This window comes from Megalops cyprinoides, chromosome 1 (genome assembly GCF_013368585.1).
Source record: "Megalops cyprinoides isolate fMegCyp1 chromosome 1, fMegCyp1.pri, whole genome shotgun sequence".
Taxonomy (NCBI): Eukaryota; Metazoa; Chordata; class Actinopteri; order Elopiformes; family Megalopidae; genus Megalops; species Megalops cyprinoides.
In genome coordinates, this window is record NC_050583.1 from 14,012,517 (window position 1) to 14,034,074 (window position 21,558).

The 21,558-nt window shown below is 41.3% G+C and overlaps 1 protein-coding gene and 1 pseudogene across 2 annotated transcripts; both read right to left on the minus strand.

Annotated features, from left to right (window-relative positions):
* Positions 1 to 810: 810 nt before the first annotated feature.
* Positions 811 to 8,750, minus strand: LOC118781759 (RING-box protein 1-like). 2 transcript variants are annotated; one of them, XM_036534811.1, is made up of 6 exons: positions 8,660 to 8,750; positions 7,683 to 7,761; positions 7,466 to 7,536; positions 5,458 to 5,543; positions 2,175 to 2,202; positions 811 to 1,643 (listed from the first exon to the last, which is right to left on the minus strand). In XM_036534811.1, exons 1-5 carry the CDS (start codon positions 8,735 to 8,737, stop codon positions 2,190 to 2,192), a joined length of 327 nt encoding a protein of 108 aa, XP_036390704.1. In that variant the 5' UTR covers positions 8,738 to 8,750; the 3' UTR covers positions 811 to 1,643; positions 2,175 to 2,189. The 2 variants fall into 2 exon arrangements, with proteins under 2 accessions (XP_036390704.1, XP_036390696.1); XM_036534803.1 differs by lacking the exon at positions 811 to 1,643 and having other exon boundaries at positions 2,002 to 2,202.
* Positions 8,751 to 10,768: 2,018 nt separating this feature from the next.
* Positions 10,769 to 13,709, minus strand: LOC118773732 (annotated as a pseudogene).
* Between the last annotated feature and the right edge of the window lie 7,849 nt (positions 13,710 to 21,558).

A 21,558-nucleotide genomic window follows, 5' to 3' on the forward strand; every position in this document is an offset into this window, starting at 1 on the left:
CTTACTTTTTTATTACCTTTTTGCACCAAGCCATTTAGGCAATGGTATGGCTATCAATAATATAACTGCTTGGTCTCTTTCTGTCATTGCTCACTTTGAAGTGACTGATATCTTCAGCATGTTGGCACCCTAGCTGTCATATACTCTAAGCCAACTACTTAGTTTGAGACGGAGCATGTCAGAGGGATGATTCATTGGTGTGTACAGTGAAATCACACATCCTAAACTGACATTTGCTTATATAGTAAGGTACTTAGTCAGACAGCCCCCTCTCAAGTGAGTTGGTGAAGTCCTTCAGTAATTCTGTAGCTAGCTAGAAGCTATTCAATAAAACCAAAATCAGATACATTTGGATCATCGACAAAGTAAAGTTGACGTGAAGACCACTGCTAGGCCGCTCTTTGTCTTTCATACTGTGGGCTAATTCAGCTGTTACCATCAAGCCGGAGACACAGGGTTCCAAGATTCAATAGGGTTAGACTAAAGCACTCTTTTGTGCATCAGTCAGTCCTAGAATTAAATATGGAGCTTAATCCCAGATCAAATGTACATTGAATATTGTCCTCTGTGATGGTTATGTTAAATGTATGTGTCTTTGTTTCATTGTCCTAATTCTTGTCTTCTCTGTGATGTTGCAAATGGAGCTGCTGTGATGCAAGAAAAATTTCAGACTTGTTTGACAATAAAATATCATCATCATCATGTTCACTGAACATCATGGCTTCAGGTCCTTTGGTTTAAATAATACTCTCCCAAAGGTGCATTAGTATGCAAGTGTTTTAGCTTTGTATTGCAACAGCGAAGCGCGCTTCCATTTTTTCCCAAGTTTTTTAAACTAGTGGTTTCGTTTTCAATGTTATCACAACTTGTAGATGACAACAGCATTGACTCAATTTTAAATTCTGTAAATTGCCATAAAAATGCAATTCTGTGTTCTCAAGTTGGTAACTGTGACATTATCAACTTTGAATCAGGCAGCCTTTTATTAACATACACATTTTTCCTCATTCTTTCAACCCCATTTGAAAATGTCAGTAGAAACAGACTATTGGCACAGCTATAGAAACCAGATACACAAAACTAAAATGGAAAGTTTTTTGAATGAAACATTAAACCAGTATGTTTTTTGGCTGGCTGAAACCCTCATCCAGGGTGACTTAATGTACACAGTGAATGTGCAAGAGATCACCAAAGAGATGGGTTTATGAATGTAATAGCAAGCCTTGACAATACTTTCGCTCCAAATACTGTTCGTTGTATTGTAATCACCAGAGCAATTATGAGGTCACCAAATGCGTAATTTGTCAGAGGTAAAGTATTTCTCCAATCAGTGTGGTTTTCCTGTCCTACATTTTACACTATTGCATGAGGTTATTTTTGGTTAAATTACAAAAAAGCTTGTGTTGACACAAGAAATTTACCAGTGCATTTTTCCCAGGTGAATGGCTTCATTTTACAACACACAGCAGTATGAAAGTGTGTCATCGAATATCTTCTGCAGAAGTTTCAGCTCCAGTGTGGTGGACCCTCTCTATGCCTGCCTGAGCTGATGCTCTGTCCCCTCCAGACCTTGGCCTATCCCAGTGATCCTGTCTGGGATGCTTGTAATGTTCATCTTTTTCACTCCAACAAGTTCCTGGCATCTGTCATATATATCAATATTAAACTGTACAACAGCAGAAGACGACAATTAAACTGAAATGAAACAAATTAAAACTATGAGTACAGCCGTCAGTAATAATAAAAAGTAATATCTCTATGTAGCAGCTAATGTACATCTTACTTAATGTGCAACTGAGATACATAGCCTGGGTTTTAGCTGTCTGAGGCATGGCTGGCTGCACAATTTAGCCCCAATACACAGCTAGGAAGCAAAGCTACTTGGCCTCAATCTCATACTAAGAAGCATTAGAACTTAGACATTCAATGAGCAATACTTGCATGAGACCATTTTTACCTGCAGCATGAGGTGTTCCTCCATAACAGTTATAAAGGAGACGATTAATACCACACTTTTATTTACATATTCAATATGACAGTAAATTGTATCTTAAAAAATCAAACTAAATCCATGCAAACCAAACAAAATGAAGAAGCAAAAATGTCTTCAACAAAGACTACAGTCCCTTGACAAATGCATGTATTGTCATGATCTGTATTGTCAGGATCCTAACCTGCAGCAGTCAAACCTAGTGTCCATACCTGCACAAAAAAAGAAAGAGGTCATTTCAATATATGTCAGGTGAGAAATGTTTAAGCCTTTCTTATAATTACTTGGTCACATAGGGGGGTGATTCAGACTTGAGATATGCATGCATAAACCGTGTTTAAGTGCTTCCATGGAGGGATGTGCACCTCTGTTACTACGAAGCACATTCAAGCGTGGGGTGTCTAAGCTCCTATGTGGGAGATGTGCATTTGGAGTTTAGTTTGCCCAAAATGATAGTGTGTATAATTGTTTCCTAAGATACACATATTCTGACCTAGTGCTGGGCGGTATACCAGTTCATCCAGTATACCGGTTTTAATTTCCCGTACAGTATGAATTACCTCCATACTGTAGCACAGCTGAAACAGCAGCTATAATGCTTCCGTAGGCAGCAAATTATATAATATTGCTCGCCGTTAGAAGCACTACGGAGCGCTGTGCAGAGTGTATTGAGAGGGGACCCCTATTAACTGTGCGTACAATTCTTACTAATGGTTATAACTTTATAACACAACAATTAATTACCCACAGCTTACTCTCTTTAACAGGGCAAAACACCATGGCCCACAACAATTTGTGCCACACAGGGATGTACTGGGAAAGAAATTCAGTCCTGGACTTATCCGCTAGGACCGGCTGGGGGGGGGGCTCGAGAATTAAAGTATATTTGGATACGATTCTCAAGTTCTGTCTACAACTGAGAATACCTCCTAATTAGTTAATGTGCATGGACTGTACAAACGATTATCAGCGGTTCTGAAGTTCCCTTCAACCCACTAGCTAGCTAACTTGCTTGCCTTGTTAACAGCACACAGCTAACATTGAAAACTTGTCTTGTTTTATTTAGCGTTAATTAAAAAACAGCGCTGACAATGCAATATTTTACTTAGGTTATATGAGCGTGTTGTTGGTACGCTTACGCAACTAAGCTCTGTTCGAACTAATCGTGACATGACTTTGTCAGTATCAAAGTAAAGGATTACATATGAACGAACCTGTGTCATTGAAAACTGCTGTGCAGCATGCCATAACAGTGAAAGCATTCATGGAATTTGTGTGCTTGCGAAAGCTAGAATGTGAGATTGTTTAATTAACAAGGATGGCATTTATCTATTTAATTTACGTTAAATGCTCATGACACATCACAGCTTTTGTTAGGTCTGTGTTCTAAACGTTATTATTCATAACACTCAACCTAACCTAAAAGTTTATTCTCAGTAATTTAAATCGATGTAACTAAATTTAGCTCCATTTTGAAGTTTGAATTTTGTAACACAAGAAAGCTAATGTGAAAGAAAGCTACATTTAAGAGAAAGCTTTGGGATTACTTGGCACTTAATTATTCAAATTGCCATCCTTGTTAATTAAACAATCTCATGCTGTAGCTTTCGCAAAGCACACAAATTTCAGACAATCTACGGTGCTTCGCGAGCATAATCATTGATACACGATTGGTGTCAATTATTCTGTGAATTATTTGTTTTATTATTTATCAAGGGGGAACAGGTTGAAAGTAATGATAGATTTAAAGGTAGTGTTTCCGCTTCCCCTGTTTCCAGCTCACCAGCCGCCACTGTGTGACACTAATAATTTTACGTTTACAAAATTACCCCGCCGAATGGCATACTGGATACAGCTCGCTTGTACTGGGTACAGCACCGGAAGAACTTGTGCCCAAGAGAGGAGCTGCGTCTGCAGTTATGGTTTATAGAATGTTTAAGTTGTTGGCATATTTTTTCAAGTTCTTTTTTACTACGTTGCAGTTCGCACAATAAAAAATTACATTCTGCAACTGTTTCATGCATACTGATTCCTTCATGTATTGTGTCATTTTGTGGGGCCAAGTAAACCCTATAGTAACCAAAGCCTTCATTATATACATGATGAAATTACAATGTTTTTATATTCTATGTACTCCTGACAGTAGAATAAGCCACAAACCTATATAAAGGCCCAGCCATGCAGAAAAAATACCGTGATATACCGTGAAACCGCCAAATCTTTTAAAAAAACCGTGATACAAATTTTTAGTCATACCGCCCATCACTTTTCTGATTTGACACTTAAGTCCGTTTTCTCTCTGCAACCCTTCCGTGCAGGAAAAGGTTAAATGCACACAGTGCAGAGAGAGAGTTGACACTCCATTTGCCCCAGAACAGAAAGCATTTAGGACCACTTTGCAAGCGAGATAGTTTGAAGCACCCACTAGTTCAGACCACACACAACCTCCTCTCCATCAATTTTCAGGTGCTTTCACCAGTCCCTGTGTAGGATGCTATGGCACATAGATGTCATCACCAAATTTCTCTACATTCAACTTTAAACCGACAGTTTCAAGTATAGAATCCAATATTACCAAGACTAAACTCAATACTACTACAATACTACCAAGTATTGCAACTCATATGCCTGGTGTGCACATACAATCTTCTGCACTGTCTGTTGCTTTTGCTGTGTCTGTTGCTTTTTGCTCTACCCGAAGAATAACTTGAAAGAAAAAATTCAAACTTGATTGGTGTTTTTAATTATAGAACAATATTTGATAGCCTATAAAACAATATTTGATTTGAACCATTTTACGCATAGCTACTGAAAAGACTCATTTCCAGACGTGTATTATTTTTCAGAAAATTCATGCACCTTTTATAATTAAACTGAGTGTCTTGTGACTGTGTTCTGCAATGAGGACCAATGAGCAAATTCATTGGCCACTAGGGTCCAGGCAGGGAAATATGTTTTTTTTTCTGGGCAAATTACATTTATTCACTACATGCAACTTTGTACCCCCCCTTTTAAGAGATATGGGCATGTAAGTTAAGTGTCGATCCAAAAACTTCAACACTTGAGGCACATAAAGCTCAGTACGCTCAAGTCTGAATCAGTCCCATAGATTTTCTTCTCCAGAAAAGTGGTCTCTGGACAACTGACAAATGAATATGGAGACCATGCAGTAAATTGTAAATGTCAAACTAATTAAGTAATTAGTGCGAGCTGCTAGCAACCCCATACCTCAGCTGAGACAGACTGCAGTGGAAGTGCAATTTCTCAACAGATGTTAAGACATGCAATGATCGATATTTATGAATCTTGACACAAATTACTAACTAGCATTGCTGGGATCATTCACCTCACATAATATTATAAACCCAGGTGAACTTGATGTTACACAACTGCAATGGTGACGACACAGGTAGCGTGCTGCATTTTCATACCCCACTGCATAGTACATTAATGGAACAGATACTCACTTCTGAAACTCCCACTCCCTGTTGTCCAGAGGACACACCTGCCTGGTCTTTAGCCAGCGAGATATACAGTGGAAATGGAAAGCATGCTGGAAAAAGAGAAAAGGGACAGACAGGTCAGTATTAAATCAGTAACTCATTCAGAGGCACACCACATTACAGGCCATCTTACAGTGAAACATCTGGGAATATCCCAACAACACAAGACATCTACCTTTGTTTGTTTTTACTTTTGAGTATATACTACTTATTTCCTTACAAGTCATGAAGAGGTGGAAGCTACATTAGATGAACACAGCAAAATCCTTCTTTCTCTAAGGACTGTCAGTCAGTAAAGGTAAGCGTCAGGTGCGGATTGGCCATCGGGAAGTTTGGGAATTTTCCTGGTGAGCCAGTCTTGTGAGGGCTGGTCTTTTTTTCCCCAGCCCTGGCATTATATAGACCATGTACAGATATTCAATAGGTCATCTTAGCTGCAGCAACACGGCTGGTGCAATCCGTAATAACAGGTAGTTGCCATCACAACCGAAAGTATCTAGCACTTGGGCAGTTAGTATCTAGCACTCGTTGCCGAAACATGGATAGAAAGAGAAAACCCGCAGCCAGTGGTGCAGAGAAAGTGCGCCAAAGAAGAAAAAAGCTTGCTAAGGTATGCTAAGACAACAGATTTATTTAAGCAGTCTGCAGGTGATGATGAGGACAGTGGCGAAGAGACAGAAACATCAAAGAGGAGTGAGGAGGGAGCAGGTGCTTTGTCATGCTTACATGCTACGTGCTGTGAACTAGCTAAATGAACTAACTAAAGAAAAAAACGTTTTTGTTAACCTTGGGGTTTCAATGCTAGAATCCCGCTGCAGGTTTGATCATTTCCAAGGTTTAACTAGTCAGACTCAGTGCACAAACGCTTAGAGAAGTTTACACTAAATTTCTCTAAGGTGATTAAAAAATGGTCATCAACTTACTAACGACTAAATGGGTAAAATAAACATGTAAATTTGATCATTTTCTTCTAGACTACTCATCAATTCTTTTTTGCATTATAGCCTGTAAGGCATATAATATTTGACAGCCAGCCCAGCAATAAAAATGATTTGTTAAATACTTACTCTACAATCTAAACAGGTGAACATGAAAGGGAAAGGAAGGAGGAGGAGGGAGCAGGAACCAGCACAGATCCAATTAGAGGTGCACTATTAAATGTTATTGTGTGACTGTGAAGTAAATTAGATTACCTCATTCATATGATTACGTTGGACTGCTTCATTCAAGTTATCAAATTAATGTTGCATTACAAGAAATAGAATGAATGGCAAGTATGTTGCATAATACACCATGCTTTGTGTGATATAGTGTGAATATAATATGCTTTGTGTAATATTGTGTAAATATAGTGTTCTTTATGTGAATTTAGTTTGCTATAAATATAGTGTGCTTTGGGTGAACATGTAGTGTGAATATAGTGTGCTCCTGTGGATAGAGTCTGCTGGTTCTAATTTAGTTCTGTGTTTAAACGCTGTTGACTGTTTTGCAATATTTAAATAATTCTGATAATAAAAAAACAGGCTATTAAGTCAAATTAGGTGTCAGGTGATCATTACATTAATTCAACTTTGAATTTTTGCTTTCTGTACACACAAACATGGGGAGAAAAACCTTGGAAAATTAGGCTAATATGTAAAATGATGAAACCATTTTATCTGCAATTTTATATCCTTTAGGAACTTCAACACTTCCCTTTTCGTATTTCACACAGTCCGCTGTTACATTTATTTGAGATGTAAATGAAACTAAAAAAGTCAGTCTGTGCTCACCCTACTCAGTGTTAAGGCATTTTTGTGTGCCCACTTAGCCCAAAATGAAGTGACACTAAAGCCATCTTGGTGCTGGTAAAGATGAAGATGTCCCCCCATTTACAGTGGCTCCATAAGCAGGGTAAAGCAGGCAAAGAAGAAGCTTTTGTTGCAATGTCAATTAGTATTTGTGACAGTGGAAGCAACGGTCATGCACTCACATTGCAGACACCCCAGGCTACTGTGCATTCCTCTGATGTAGCCGAGGCTTGGTTGGCTTGGCACTCAATACCTAAAGGAATACAGAAACAGGTCTACCTCAGAATGCTGCTGCCAGGTTATGTTTGCATTGTCTAAACCACAACCGATCATAAACGACGATGAGGCATGTGATTTGACTATAAGACCGGTGCGGTTAGAACGAAACCTCATACTCACAGAGGTCCATGATGTGGTTCCTGCAAATTGCACAGTTGTCAACCACGATGTCCCAGGCCCACAGCGCCACGGCATTCCACTAACACAAACAACAGTTACTCAGATACACTCAACTCTTTCACTTCTCATGCATCAGTTAGAATTACTGACTCGTGGACACGTCAGTTGGTTTAAAAAGGTGATTAGCTGGTGAACTCAAATTTTGCAGCTGACGTTACATAATAAAGGGTATTTAATTATACAGGCAAGCTATTTTCTTAGTACACCGTCCATGGCTATTATACAGGCATTATAGATACACAGGAATCTGGTTAATATTATGCTGGCGCATTCCGAGATTAATGTTATCTATCTATCTTTAGCTACCGAGTTACAAACTTGCTAACAAGATACTCACACGGCTACCAAGTTTCTGATCTCTCTATTTTGCCGTACTAGTTCTTGTAATTATTATAATCGTTGGATTAGCCAATGACATTAGTCAAAGCTAAAACTCCTCAGGAGTATTACAGACAATGCTGAACGAGCAGCCGACATACGGACTGCAAAAGTATCCCAGATTATTTTTATTGATAAAACTAAACTGTGTGATGAGGACTAGTAGCTAAATTAGCGAACTAGAGACTAGTTGCACAATAAATTAGCTACCTCGACAGCAGCTAAAGAAAGCGTCTCTGGCGAGATGAGTCAACAACCCGGAACTGAATGGAAACCGCATTGTCATTTTCAGTAATGTTTACATCTGGCAGTTAGAATTACAGTGGTCATGAGCGAGTTGTACAAACACATATTAAATTGTAAACTAAACAGATTCATTTGCTGTCGTCAGATACGATAACATCTGTTAAAGCTGATTAGCAATGGGGTCTGTAATAATAAGCCAAGCCGGGTAGCGGGGCTACTTCGTTAGCTAGCAAGTGTTAAGGTGCTAACTCTCGCATTTTCCGACAATATCATGTATTCAATTCATAACTCACCTTCTTCACTTCAAAACGCTTTTTGCTTCCTCCACTATTCGTGCCACTTGGGGTGTCCACATCCATTGCTGCAGCCATCTTGTCCGGTGAATAGCCTGTTTGGCAATGACGTCACGTCAGTGCGTTGCTGTGGCGCGAACTGCAGATGGAGGGCAGGGAGTGATTTTATCACAAGCTCTCAAAATGCCTTCGGGTTGCGTCGTTTACGGTTGCATGAATCGACCAAACCGGGAACGCGCGAGGAGCTTTTATCGAGTACCAAAAGTAGTTGTTCATAAGGGGGGAAAATGCAAGAAATTGACCGAAAAACGCCGGCAAAAATGACTTGCGAACCTTCGTTTGCGGTCGGGAGGAGCGGAGTCGCATAATGCTCGTGTGTGCAGTGACCACTTCGTTAAAGGTAACGTAACTTATGCGGCTATGTTTATGTAGCTAACTGCTTCTTTACTTTGTAATGTTAAAGTCAGGGTGCGAAATACGGGGGGGTCCAAGACCCCTTGATTGACACTTGAGACCCCCTGAAAGCCTCAACAGCAAAATTTTGGGGGGGTCTCTGGAAAAATCTTTTAAAAATTATTTGTCACTTGCAGTTGTCACTAAAATGTCTTTTAACCCTTTTAGCCCGACAAACGCAGCCTGCACCCAAATTCACATCCCTTCTTCTCGGTTGAATTGCTCATGAAGTATTCATCACTAACGATGCTAGTTGCTTGTGTATGCGACGAAGTGTTAAGAAAAATAATTTTGAATTTACATCAAATTTAATCCTAGTTAAAATCTGCATACAGCGTCCATATCCACACCCATTACTCTTGTTTGAATTACTCATGAACTCGTCATTGTATAGCCATGGAACACATATATCACAAGAAAGAGCGGAACCGGATCTTTGTAATGATGCTAGTCACATATTTGTACATACCGAAGTAATCACGTTATAAAGACAGATCAAACTTCCGCAAAGTAATATCTTTACTAATTTCTTCACCCATATTCACACTCCTGCTTCTCGGTTAAATAAGTCATGAAGCCCCTGTTTTCACACCTGGTAGCCTATTAACATGCGTCTTTGGTGATCCGATCACAAGTGAACAGCTCTAAGTACAGGTGTGAACGCACCAAGATACGATTTGAGATCCGATCTTTCAGACCACATTCGGAGGTGGTCTGGGCCGCATATGGCCACATTCTTTTAGCAGCGTGAACGCAAATGCGTCCTGGGCCACATTGAAGGACCGCCTACTTGACTGACGTCCTCTGCGTAGCGGAAGTACGTACTCGTTCGCATGCCAACGGCGTTCACACCTGTGTGGAAAAAATTCTAGCTAATTTTAGCTTTAAGGTAATGGCGATTTAAGTTAAAATATAGCAAATGCTAACTGAAAACTATGAAAAGCTTAATAATGCTAATGAAAACACAACGAACCATGTGCACTACATAGCATGAAAAATAACATGCTATGAACAACTGGAGTTCACAAGCTACGTCAAATGCTTCCAAGCCCCAAAGGTGTAATGCAATATATTACATGAAAAATGGTATTATGAATAATATGGGAAGTGTTGTAGTTCTGTGAATAAATGTTAGACTATCGTGGGAGTCAAGATTTACGGTATCATGAATATCAAGGGGACATTCTAAAACGCTTAACATGGTGATCATCATGTGATCATCAGTGATCACCAAATTTCTGTCAGACATCTGTTATCAGAAACACTTCCTCCTGTCAAAAAATCAAAACAGAAATCCTAGGGGTATGGTCGTTATCCCACTACGTTTTCCTCTCCATTGACGCCCATTATAAGGAAATGCATATGCAAAATACGATGTGATCATCGCAACTGGCCCACCTTTACAGGTACACTGCCCTGTACCATCTGTGAGCCAGTGGCATCGCTCTCTCCTCCTTCAATCACCGTCCTTCTCCCTGAGCCCGGTCTGGGCTTGGCTACATCTCTCAGCTGGACAAGAGTTGGGTGGCTACAGCAGGTCGTCAGGTGGGCACCCCCCTTCCTTGGTGTTTCATTGATTTAAGCCCACGACACCTCAGGAAGGCTCGACAGCAGATCCAGCGTCCTGGCTCTACCCCCGCTGACCACCACCTAACTCTATGCTGTTGCTAGTCCTTCAACGGGTTGGCACTGCCACTGCACCTCCCACTGCAACCAGATCCAACAAGATGCTAATCCTGCCTGCTTGGTAACATTGCCTACCAGCCGTTTCCTGGCCATCCCTTCAATCCCCAGCAGCCTAAGGGTTCTCCAGAGCAACTGTCCAGCAAAGCCTCTGCAGCCGACCTCTACTGGTAGATTCCAGGCCTTCCGTTCGTTTTGTTGGCTCTCGAGGATGAGGGCTTGATATTTTTGTGCCTCCTCCATCCTCTCTTCCCAGGGTACTGTTAGCTCTATGAGCACCACCTGCTTGGTACCTCTAGACCAGAGGACAATATCTGGTCTGAGGCTAGTGTGTGCTATCTCCTCTGGGAATTCGAGCTGCTTCTTCAGGTCTGCCATTATCTCCCAGTCATTTGCTGAGGCCAGGACCCCTCTGCTCCTCCATCCTGCTGCAGCGTTCTCTCCTGACCTGATGAAGTGGATAAAGTGGTGCCTGTCGGAAAGTTGTTTAACCTTCTTCCTTGCCTGTTCCACACCATCCGCCAACTGAGACAGGATCTTGTCGTGACGCCACCGGAATTTCCCATCTGCCAAGCTTGACTGGCATGCTGAGAGGACATGCTCAAGATTAGCTGGCTTTCCACAGAGCATGCAGCTGGGGCTCTCTGCCATCCCCCATGTATGGAGAACTTTATCCGGCATCCTTCCATGGTCCAGATGTCCTGCCAGGTCGGGGCCCTCTTTCGTACGCCCTCCCACTTTGTCCAGCTGCCCTGTTTTTTCATGCCAACTGCCTTGACATGCCGGGTTTCCTCCTCTGCCTTGCGGACCTCCCTCTGCACCATGCTGCGACGTTCCTTTGGGCCAGCTTTGTTCCAGCTCGTCCTGGCGGAGTAACCTAGTCCAAGCCTGCCCTGGGCTACTGTCCCAACGATGTCAGCGTATTGCAGTCGATCCTCAGCTTCCGCCAGTGCTCTGCTGGCTGACCATTTGCGACCTGTCCACAATACCTGCCTGGCATACTCTTTCATCCTTACTGTCACGCAGCATCATGGCCTGGGCATGTCTTCGTCGCTTTGTACTCCTCGACCACTGATGTCACTGGCAGCTGCAGCTTGCTTCGTGTGCTGTACAGTCCAATGGAGCATAGACGTCTTGGAACACCCAGCCATCTCCTCAGGTAGGTGTTAATCTTCCTCTCCAATCCCTCGATGGTAGAGACAGGTACCTCATAAGCGAGCAGAGGCCAGAGTAACCTAGGGAGTACCTCATGTTGGTAACCCCAGGCCTTATACTTACCGGGTAGGCTGCTCTTCTCTAGGGCTGACATCCAGGTGTCTATCATTGAGGTCTGCCCTGTACCACTTCTTCAAGCTCTTCACCGGTCTCTCTTGGACTGTTGGGATGACAGTATCTTTGATCCTGAAGCGGAACCGGTCCTGGATGCGCCCCTTCCTCAGTACCAGGCTTCTGGACTTTTCGGGTTTGAACTCCATCCTTGCCTAATCGGTGAGCTCTACCAGATCCTCCAAGATCCATTTCCCTTCAGGTACTGATTTTGCCGTAATGGTGAGGTCGTCCATAAATGCTCTTATAGGTACCTGCTGGGTGCTGCTTGCCAGCACTGTGCCTTGACACAACTTCTCTGCTGACTTTACGAGAAGGTTAATTGTTGCAGAAAACAAGATCACTGAAAACGTGCAGCCGGTTACAATGCCAACCTCTGCCATTCAGTGGGAAAGTCGCCACAGGTGAAGCACATGTTGAAGTTGTCGTAGTAGCGCTGCAAGAGCTTCTGGAATCGCTCTGGGACATGGTAGGTCTTCAACGTCAGCTCCACTAGCTTGTGGGGTATTGTCCCATAAGCATTTGTTAGATCTAGCCACAGAACTTCCAGGTCTCCGCGGTTCCTCTTCGCATCTTCGATGATCTTGGTGATTATACTGGTGTGCTCAAGACAGCCCGCTACCCCTGGAACTCCCCCCTTTTGAACTGACGTGTCCATGTACCCATTGTCCACCATAAAGGTGGTCAGCCTCTTCGCTAGAATCCCAAAAAAGATCTTGCCTTTGAAGTTAAGGAGTGAGATGGTGCGGAAATGCTTGATCCCTGTAGAGTTCTCTTCCTTAGCGATGAAGCATCCCTCAGCGACCACCCAGCTGTCAGCAAGGAAGTCCTTCCTCCATGCCACTCTCAGTAGCTTCCAAAGTCATCTCCTGAGCCTTTCGCAATACTTATACACCTTGTACGGAATACCATTAGTCCCTGGGGCTGATTTTGCTCTGGCCTTCCTAAGAAAGGTGTTCACCTCCTGCCAGCTCGGTTCCTCAGCTCTAAAGGGGATAGCTGGTTCTGTCGGTTTTATGAGTATCTCCATCTCCTCCAAGCTGTCCTCCCTTCTGGGGTCACTATGGACCTGATGGAGGTGCTCCTCCACCTCCTACTGTGTTGCTTTCAGCTCCGCTGATCTTCGATCGCCCAGAAGTTTCGACAGGTATTTGAATGGATTCTTGGTGACATCAATATTCTCTTTCATCCGTCGCTTCCTGTCCCTATGGTGACATTCAGCTCTTTGCAAGATCTTAATGCGCTCCCTCAAGTTGCCACGAATTTCCGTAAGTGCTGGTCTCTCATCTGCTGTTGCCTCACAAAATGCCTTCCTCAGTCTCCGCAGATCTCCTCTAAGGATTGCTATCTCCTTCGAGCGTCTGTTTTCCTTTGGCTGGATGTTTGTTTTGCCTTTTGGCTCTTTTTTCCGAAGCGATCAGCGCCTATGCTCCAGATGATGGAAGCCATGGCCTTGAGCTTCTTCCCCACATCTCCGGCCAAGGCTGTTTCCAGCACCTCATCCACACCGTGATCAAACCTCTCCCACTCCTTCCTTACCACTGCGGCAGGCCAGTTCACTGGTTCCTTTCGGGCCACTCCTACGCATGCGTCCTGTCCAGGTCGTCTGGTATCCTGTATCCCTTCCATCCCTGTCTGGTGTTTTGAGTCCTCTGACACATCAGCAATGCTGTTCCTGGTCCCATCTTCATCATGTGCCTGGAGATTCCGGGGGCTGTGGTTTGCCTCTTGCCCCGGCCTCTCCTCCGTCTCACCAGGTTTTCCTGTGCGTTGCACATTATGTTCAGGTTGCAAACACTTCATCTTTGACTGATGTATCTTCAGACCCCTCTCATTTTTGCATATCTTCCCACATCTGCAGACCCGGGATAAATCGCTTAGCTGTTCCATGATTGATTGTCCATCATGGGTGGTCATATCAATAGTCTGTCCTGTGGGCCGAAAAAGCTTAACGTAGCTTAATGTCCCAAAACAACAATTGATATGACCAAGGATGATTACCAAATTTGTCTCACATCTCACATGTCATAAACACTATCTTCTATCAAAAAAGCGTCCATACTCATAGGATTTCGGTTTTGACACATTAAGCCTTTTCACGTTAAGCGTTTTAGAATGTCCCTTCTTCCATAACAAACGCGCTTCGGTTTTAGAAAAGTCATTCATAAATGTATTCACAATACTAGCAAATCAGCCAACACCCTTTGATATTAAACTACATTATGAAACATTTTCATTGCAGTGAATAACGTAAGAAACTTTGGAAACATATCTTGCTTATCCTATTTAATTCAACCATACTGGCAAGGTGTCAGACAAATACAGCAAAGTTCAAAGTGTTCTAATCTAGCATTTCTGCTTTTCCCAACAATAAACAGAATTTAACAAAAGATCAGCTGCAGCTGAGTTAGGGGTATTTAATTTCAGTGATGAACGGAATCTAGCTTGCTAGTCAACTAGGTTTTCATTTACAGATACAACATGCATTTTTTCATAGTGACAGTCATAAGATTCGTTCAAACAGACCTTTAAATGAAGCGTAAACTTACATTTGCAAACGGAATGATGTACATGTTTATTTCCATATAGAGCGGGGAAGTGAGATCCGATCACAAGTGGTCACTCGAGACGCATATGGAGATGCCATGTGTGCCGTGTGAACGGATGTAGTTAGAGCTGTCCACTTGTGATCGGATCACCAAAACGCATGTTAATAGCAGGTGTGAACAGGGCCGAAGTCCCTATCGCTTCACAATGTAGTCTACTGAATATCAAAATAAACAGCAGAACTTACCCTTTCCGATGATACTAGTTGTTTCTCTGTGCGACAAAGCGTTGTCGAGTAATCCGGTTTTGAAATCACAGCAAATTTCTGCATTGTCTCCAACATAGAGCTGACATTACATCCCACTTTGTATGAAAAATGAACACAATAATGTATTTGCTTTTCATTGCAATGATCAAAAATTGTGGTCAAAAGATGTGCGCAGCTTTTCATTAAATAAAGCACATTCTTCATCCAATGATTCAGTGACAAGACTTCAGTGAACAAAACAATGACAACAATTTATTTCTGTTAGGCACTAAGCACATATTTTTTCTCAAATTGCTAAGTCATGGAATATCCCACCATCATGGTTCTGATATTGCCAGATTCCAGACAATCTCCCCTACACAATTATGAAAAGAGATCTGTACTGCCAGCATTTTAATCGTCATACGCGGATCCATAAGTTTCGTATGTATGCCTGACGTTACCCAAGTTGCCAAATCGTCTATGAAACACAATTATTTACTTATTTATCAAGGCTTATCTACTATCCACAACATCCCCCCCTTGGTTTGTTGGAGTTTCTACCCCTGAAATTGAACAACAATACATAGCAACAATAACTAAAGATAGCTAACTAAAGTGTTTTCCAGGGTGCAACCTTATTGCTACAAGCGATTATGGTTTTGTTGTTCTCTAGGCTGTCCTAGTGCTTTAGACGACGTTGAGTCTGTAGACTGGGCTCCTACAGTTAACCTCAGTTATCAGAAAGGGAAGCCCATGTCAGAGGCATCGCGTCTACGAGAGGAGAGGATGAAGTCCAGAGACGAAGATGAAGACAAAGATGCACAGAAGGTGCAGAGGCCTTGCTGGTGTGAGCTAGTGTCCTTTCGTCATATTACATGTCAACATGTTACCTTGTAACTTGCTGTCCCAACACTTCTGGAAGTATAGGCTACTGTTTCTGAAAAAAAATCTCAACTTTGGGAATCATATCATCCCAAAACTCCGTATCAGGCAAAATTCTTTCAACAAAAATGTCATTATAGTTCCACACCACAAAGTCGCAATACTCAGCATCCACAATGTGATGCTGTGCCGGGACTTGCAAGTAGTAAGCATGGCTCCTGTCCAGTGCAACATCATCTCCATCATTGATAAGGCAGAACCCCTTGTCTCCAGCACACAGGCACAGATTAACCTCATCTTGCTTGCAGTGTGGGCACTAAAATTCACAGTGAAAAGAACATGTAAACAATAGACTGAAGAGGTTAATTTTGTCTGACTTTATTTAATTAACTGATTCTTATATAAAGACAGGTGTTTTTTACCTGACATGTTTTGACTGCCAAGCATGCAGTCTTCATCAGAGGTGTTGCCGAAGCCTCCTGTCAACTGATTTATGTGGACATGGTTGTCCTACCTGTTACCAGATAAATCAGCTGACGGGAAGCTTCAGCAACATTTATGATTAAGACTGCAGGCTTGGCTTAACCCCTATGCTTAAACCATACCCCTGCCTAACCCTTGTCTTATAAGCCTAAACCTGATGTTGACCCTTGTGCTAGTCTTACCCAAAATCTTAGTCTGTCTTATCCTAATTCAAACCCTAAATACCTTGTCGCAACTGGGGTTGAACTTGTGTGCCTCTGGGTAGCATATGGCCTTAATCAGGCTCTTGGATGGTTGCAGACTGTTAGTCTTAAGAATTTGTTTAAGCTTAGAGGCAGTTATGCATCCAGCTCTTTGTCGATACCAAATCCTGGATGCACCCTGGCTTCGAGTTGCCTTCTCTACAGCCTGGACCTGAGAAGGGGGTAGCTCTTCTAGCTGGAAATCCTGGCATAGCTCTCCAAGCTCTTTGGAGGGTAGCTGCAGAGTCTGGTGTTCTGTATTTACGAACAGTTTTAGACCGCATGCAAGATTTGGGGACAAATTCCTTGTGGTAATTCTCCCTAGCCATCAGTGCAGCACTCCTTGGACAGTTTCTGCTTAAAAAACCTAGCATACGTTTCTGACTCTCTCTTCACTCTTGGCATTGAACTGTTTTCTCAGCCTTAGGTTGTTCAGTTGACCTCCCAGCAATGGCATCGTCCAGTTTTTGTTTTTTGAATTTTGCTGAGGAGAAGTCTATAAGAGCTACAGGAGCGGCAGGAATCTGAAAAATGTGAAAAGCATAAAGATCATAAAGTACTGCCCTACTAAGGGAAATGACAGTAAATGACAATTTCTAACACACACTTCTGTGGTCGATAACATGGAAAATTTAAGATATGACATTGCATCTACAACTCCTGTTTGTCTTAGTCTAAGACAAACCATAGAGGTTTGATCTTAGTTTCCCCGTGTTAGGATCTGCAGAAGAGTGTTTTAGAAATTGACAGTTACTGTCATTTCCTTTAGTAGGGTAAGGTAGGCTACAGTTACATGTACATACAGCTTATACAAAAACGAAAGCAATGATATGTACATTTAAATACCTTTTTACATATGATGGCATCAGCCACTTGCACTTTTCCATTGTGCAGGAGGCTGTGTCTCACATCTCAACACCAGCTTCAATGGAAAACAGAATTGCCCCTACATAAGAACAGGATTCTGACAATCTGTGAATAGAAGAGAGCCACCGCGGCATTGAATGTTTGTTGCTAGTTAAATCCACGGGACAATAAAGGAAAAGCCACTCACCTTGGCGAAAACCAAACGACAGTCATTGTGGAGCACCTTGGTACCGAGGTCGTGGACCCAGCTAACAAACAAGTTGTATGCCTCAGACCATTTGTTTTCTTGAGTAGAAGGATGTCTGAAGGATAAGGTAGTTGCTTTTATCTACTGCCTCGATAGCAGGCAAGTCTTCCAATTCAGTTGAAAAATCGTTCCTCTTCATAACATAAGGATCACGTCCGACATATGTTGTGATTTTCTGTTTACACCTTTCTCTCTTATCGTTTACACCAGCGTTTCCCAAACCTCTCCTGGAGGACCCCTTGTCCCGCATGTTTTAGATCTCTCCCTGCTCCAACACAGCTGATTTAAACGATCAGTTTGTTATTAAGCAGCTTCAGGAGTTCATAACGAGTTGATTATTTAAATCAGGTGTGCTGGAGCAGGGACAGATCTAAAACTTGCGGGACAAGGGGTCCTCCAGGAGAGTTTTGGGAAACTCTGGTCTGAACTAGCACAGCACGGGCTTTCCTCTATCACGTCCGTTCTGCTTTTCACTTTCGTTTTTAAACTTTATTTACCAACCAGTACATTCACAGTCAGAATATATGGACATGAATCATGTTACAAAGATGCCAGGAGAGTTAACATATACAGTGACATTGATACAGTCAACAGCAGATATTCAAACAGATAACGTAAAAAAAAATCTACACAGAGACAGAGAGAACATCATTAACAGAGGTGAAAAGTTTAAGAGTTGAGAAGGAGGACAGTTTTTGCAGCTTTAGGGTTTGTTGAGGTTTGAATTGTGCTGTTATATATTTTTATATCATTGAGGACTATAGAGAGGAGTGGCTTGCTATTATTATACTTGTATAAACTATTCGTGTATAAAGTATTTTGCTAATAAAAAGATTAAATTGATAATATAAAATATATCTTTTTCCTCAGGACTGAAGTCATGGAAGCCAAGTAAAACATGTTTAAAGGAAAATTCAAAATTATACTTCAAGCTGGTGCATAAAAATATTAGTAGATCTGACCAGAATTTTTCAGTATGACAGCAGAACCAAAATAAGATGTTTCAGGATGCCCTTCACAGAAAGAGCATTTATTATCCAGATCATTTTTCATTCTAAGAATAAAATTTTTAGCAGGGTAATATCTATGTATAAGAAACCTCTCTCACTTTATTTATTAAAAGATATTTTAAAGGCAGGGTCCAAACACTCTTCCAAGGGGTGTCACCGATGAACCCAGCCCAATAGGAAATCACATAAGGAACTGTCACAATGTCTCCCTGGAACAAGGTCCTCATGGCTCTATTGCTCCTACTAATCCTGGGTGAGAAGCAAATCTGTCCTATAGCTGAGGTACACGGGTTTAAGTCTGGTATATTTGGCAAAGCAGCAAATGATTGTTGGCTCTTCAACAACATCACAACCCCTTGAGGTATACCATCAACAACGGTTGCAAATTCTTTGGGTGTCACTGGTAATTTAAATTTAGATAAGAATTCAAAATAGTTAAGGAGAAGACCATTCTGATTCAGTAGGTGAGAGACCAACAGATGACCATAGTTCACCCAATTTTCTAGGTAAAGAGACTTGTTTTAATAAAGAATGTCTTTATTATTCCAAATTAAATACTTATGTGGAGAAAAAATTATGCTTGTAAATTAAGGACCAAGCTAAAAGCGCTTGTTTATGACAGGTAGCCAATTTAATGGGGATTTTATGAATGTTATAGTTACACATTAGAAGAAACTTGAGACCGCCTACTTTTGAGAAAACATGTTGCGGGATAAAGTTCCAGATAGATGATGGGGTATTAAAATTGCCTAAGCCAATTTATTTTAAATGTGTTGTTAAGAGATGTAAAATCAAGAAAGTTCATACCTCCACATGCATTGGTATTCATTATAACAGACTTTTTAATATAGTGTGTTCTATTCCTCCAAAGAATATCAAATAACATCTTATCAATTTTTTTAGCAAGAGAGTTATCAATATACAGGGGGAGCACCAAGTATGTAAGTCTAGAGACTCCTGATTTTGTCAATAAAATTCTTCCTCTTAATGACAGATCTCTTTGCAACCAGCAGTTAGTTACCTAACAAAAGCTCCTTCAGCTTTTACATTTATTCATTTGGCAGATGCTTTTATCCAAAGCGACTTACATAGGTTACAGTTCTTTACAATGTTATCCATTTATACAGCTGGATATTTACTGAGGCAACTGTGGGTTAAGTACCTTGCCCAAGGGTACAGCAGCAGTGTCCCAGCGGGGATTGAACCGGCAACCTTTCAGTTACGAGTCTTGCTCCTTAACCACTCCTTAACCACTATGCTACACTGCTGCCCCCTCAACAACTTTTATGTGATAGATATCATTTAGGTCATTTTGTAACTTATTATGTAAAGTATTCTTTTTTGTCCTCATCAGATAAGTGCTGATGGCCAGAGAGGTGGGTTAGTATCCTCATGCTCCCTTCTCTTTTTAGCAAGATTGCTACCAGTTTTCCTTAACAACTTGCCAAGCTCATATTTACACAGTTCCCAGTTCCGGCAGTAAGAATTCTCTATTAAAGCTTTAATGCGGTAATCAATAATTAAGGACTTTATGCTTTTGTGAAGGAAAAAATTTTTTAAAAGGGAGTTGTTTAGTTTCCAAATTGCGGCTTTTTTTATATTGTGATCTGACTCATGGAAAAGGTTGATTGTTATATGTATCACCTAATGGTCAGTTAATGGCGAATTCTGAATAAACATTGGCAAGACCTTGTGAGTCACAGACTTTGATACAAGCCAATAATATATCCTGGATTGTCTGGAAGTGTCTTTGTTACTCCAGGAATGCACACAGCTCTGGGGATTTTTCTCTCTCCAAATATCAATTGCATCAAATCTGTCCATGAATGTTTTCTGTTTGGACCTAGAGGAAGTAGGGTGGCGTCTTAACCCCCTGGCATTGACAGACAAAAAAGACAGAGACATAAAGAGAGGAAAAAAGAAACAGAAGTAGGTACAATAACACCAAGTGTCAACTAGAGTAAACTACAACTTACTTGGGCTAAGTTGCACTAAAACTGAAACTGTATTAATTGTATCAGCACAACTCAGAAGTAATAATCCATATCAAAACGCAATAAGTAAGAATAAGTTCAACATCCATAACCCAATATATTTATCTAAAAACTCATTAAATAGACGTCCCACGGTTTTCCACTGCTAGTAGGCCTGAACATAGACATCATCAGGAGAAAGAACTGGCCTAATATTCAAAAGTTACATCAAAAAAGGTGAGGTAGCATTAAGATAACAGTTCTTTATAAACCAGACTAACTACCCATCTCTCTTATTTCCAAAATGAAAATGAACCCAAACAAAATTGGAGTGCGGAGATGAGTCAGAAATGTCTAAAGTCACTGCTTTTCACTTCCTGCCCTCCATCTGGATTTCGCGCGTCATTGGAATCACATGACTGCAAACAACGTATTGATTGTGAACTCAGAAAGCTTGAAGTGAGTGTGCTCTCCTGAACTGAGCTTAACTCACCTCTCTTCTAGAAAACTTGACTGACTGCCCTACATAAGTATTTAAGCAAGCACAATCTCTGATGCAAGGGGAAGCCACCAAGGTCCTGGGTTTCTTTTGCACTTGGTAGTGTATCTGTTTTAACTGAAATCCTCGCGATATTTTCTGTAGTTTCTGTTGTTTTTTATGACGTGTTAAACAAAAAATAATCAAGAAAAGACGAGTAGGAAGTAGTGTATGCATTGTGTGGTTCACTGGTGGAAAAAGGATCGGCGACGTTTCTTGAGATCAGCGTTATTTATATAGTTATGTTAGCTTATTCCAAAAATACAATGAGTTGTAAAAATGGTCGAAAAGACAGAAACTGTCTCTTTAAAATAAACAAGTGAATGAACTTCTCCCGCAGAACGACTATATACATATTACGAATCTTAAGACTGCCAATTTCAGGTGTTTAATGTGAA